The following is a 3,058-nucleotide window of genomic DNA, read 5'->3' on the forward strand; positions in this document are numbered from 1 at the left end:
GAAATCAAGTGAAAGTTCTCTTCTTTCAAAAGGCAACATAACTCCTTGCAAGGGAATTTTACATTAAGTGGTCTAAAAAGATTATTTTTTTCTTACAATTTATATTATCAGATTATCCAATAGATTGCATTTCATAATATAGGAATATTCTGTATAGGATTCCCTGTTCCAGTGATAATAACATGTCTTTATATAAACTCTTAGAAAAATCTGTTATTTTAATCGGAAATTCTCTGTAAAAATATACTGTTCTCAACCGTATTTCAGAAAATTATAGGCCACCGTGATTTTACCTTACTGTGTTATTGTCCTTTATTGGTTGGTGAACTTAATATCACTCGTTTACGTCAATATATCCATTTATAAAAGGGTAAAAATCCTAGAATAAGTGTTGCCAGACATTTACCGTTTTTATATTGAAAATTTTTAAGTGTACATATGGATTACACTACTTTTATCTATCTATCGATATATATATATATATATATATATATATATATATATATATATATATATATATATATATATATATATATATATATATATATATATATATACACGATTCTTTAAGTGTGGCAACCAGGCTGCCCTTACTGCATCCAAATTTTTACTTGTAAAAATTACCATTGAAAGAAAATAAATTTTTAGTTGAATATAGTTTAATTAACATAATTGTTTCTATAAGGCCTAAAAGGAACTATTTTTCACTTAAGAAACTTAAAACCTTTCCCGGGACCTTTGTAGAATCATTATGACTCCATGCCTAAACTTTGGAGTTTTATATTATTTAACCTATTCAATATCTGAATAAAGTCCTCTGGATGTTTAACGTGTGTGGAAGAAAAAGTCCTTCGAAAGGGAGATAGCAAGTCCACCAATCATTTTGATATGTTATAGATGAAGTTTGACGCAAGGGAATAGAAAGTCCTTTGTGTTCTGGGGTTGGGGGATGGGTGTCGTAGAAATATGTAAAGGACAGGTTTTTTATTCTTAACTCTTCCAAGAACTTAATGTCTTTTATATTGTTGTATATTTTCCCAATAAATCTAAAACAATTGTAGTGCAATTGTATTACGGGGATCTTTGGTATAGGTGGTGTCATCTTGGAAAGGATGTTGAGCTTTGTTGATGATACACAGCTCTTCTGTTTATTAAGAATAACGACCCTGCCGTCTTTATAGGATTCGGTTAGGATGATGTTTTCTGATTTATATAATAGGAAAAAAAAAATTGTGAAGGCTTATATAGGGAGATGATTTTTACCTTTATTTCGGTCGACAAAAATCCTTTTAAGACAAATTTTAACTTTTCATCATTTGAGCCGCTATCAAAGCACAAGGTGACTCGATGCTTAGCTCCAAAGGTGGTAGCATCCCACCAAAGTCAACGCTGACTTGCTTGTGTAACAGGTAGGACAGTTTTGTAGACACTTCGTAGTGCAGGAGAAGCTGCAGCCCCAGCGGCCCCTGTTATGGAAGCAGGGATGGACTGTGGGAGGTTGTCTGGGACTATTCCAGCTACAAGATTAGAGTTAGTTGATTCACCATTATTATTCCATTGTTTTCTTTGTGACTTGCAGACACGAGCATAATGACCTACCTTCTGACAGTTGGAACACAAGGCTTTCTTGGCAGGGCAGTGGGATCTGGGATGTAGGGTTCCTCCACAAAAGAAGCCCCTCTGACCACTGACGGTGGCAGCACACTCACTTGGATTTGTGGAGTCACTCATTTCGATCAGAAAACTGTTGGGATCCGTTTCAGGTTTTGCCTCTTCATCTATCAATGCTGCCACTGTGGTATTGGTTTCACTTGCATAAGATGCCGAATGCAGTTGAGTCATTTCCAGTGCACAGGCTTGTTTCACAGCTGAGGATAAGTCCAAGGATAAGTTCTCTAACAGTCTCTGTCGGATTGCATTAGATGCCATACCCGTGATGTATGAATCTCTGATGGCCAGTTCTTCAACCTGAGCGGCTGTACAATCAGTGAAGCTACATTCCGAGGCTAAACATTTGAGGCTATCCAAAAAAGCATCTAGAGTCTCGTCATTCTGTTGCTTGCAGGTGGCTAGTTTGTATATGGCAAACACCTCTCTTTTTTGTTTCATAAATGTAGCCTTCAACGGGCTTATGGCAGTGGCATGTGTGGTGGCACTTTTAATTATCTTTAACAGTTTACAAGATACGTGAGCAAGAAGCAAGGCCAACTTATCTGGATTTAAGTCCGGGTTGATGGCCGCACAGAAGGCCTCAAAGTTATCATACCACATAATCCTTTTGCCCTCCACATCGGCTGATTCTGGGTCCATGTCAATTGGGCTGGGCATTAGAAACTTGTGCATGGTGAATATTAAGCCGAATAAATTATGGAATACCAAACACAGTTGCTGGAGCGTTGGCTTTATTCGGCTTAAAGTGGTGGCAAGGTGTTGGCCAAGCCGGTACAGTGTTAGAGACTCAACGTTGCCAAGCAAGCATACAAACACAAGCAGTCACTATTACCAATTCACACTACACTGGCATGAAAAATTAAATACATATAAAAGAATTAAGTGGCCTTCATTATTTGTTACAGTCAACAGAAAGGAAAATATTTACAAACTTAAATTAATGAGGTAAGTAAATTAACGAGTTACTCAAACACAAATCAGTCAGTTTAAACATCCAATGTGGTATTACCGTTTGGAACAGAAAGCAACGCATCGACCCCTTTTACTAATCATTAGTATTTTCCATAGGTAAAGCGCACATACGAGAGCTCAAGAACACTTTCAGGGTAGAACTTGCTGGCTAAAAATGCTTGGTTATAGATTTGCCCTTGTTTGTTAAAGGATACCTCAAATATTACGTCCTAATACATCTCTTTGCCTATCAAAGTAGGGGCTTAATCTTTCTCTAAAATTGTCAGGGTGTGAGTTTTATGGACGACATGACCAGATGAATTTGTGAATGGTTATGAATGATTTTACAAAGCTTCAAATTTCATGATTCCATAAATCAATGGTGTCTGATCCGGTTCGAAGGACCATTAAGAATAGAAGTTAAATTAATGTGTGG

General features: G+C 36.7%; 1 protein-coding gene across 1 annotated transcript; it reads right to left on the reverse strand.

Moving 5' to 3' along the window:
• Positions 1-1,383: 1,383 nt before the first annotated feature.
• On the reverse strand, positions 1,384-2,343 carry LOC137618828 (uncharacterized). The gene has a single exon (XM_068349037.1). It carries the CDS (start codon positions 2,341-2,343, stop codon positions 1,384-1,386), a length of 960 nt encoding a protein of 319 aa, XP_068205138.1.
• Between the last annotated feature and the right edge of the window lie 715 nt (positions 2,344-3,058).

Source organism: Palaemon carinicauda, chromosome 25 (genome assembly GCF_036898095.1).
Source record: "Palaemon carinicauda isolate YSFRI2023 chromosome 25, ASM3689809v2, whole genome shotgun sequence".
Lineage (NCBI taxonomy): Eukaryota > Metazoa > Arthropoda > Malacostraca > Decapoda > Palaemonidae > Palaemon > Palaemon carinicauda.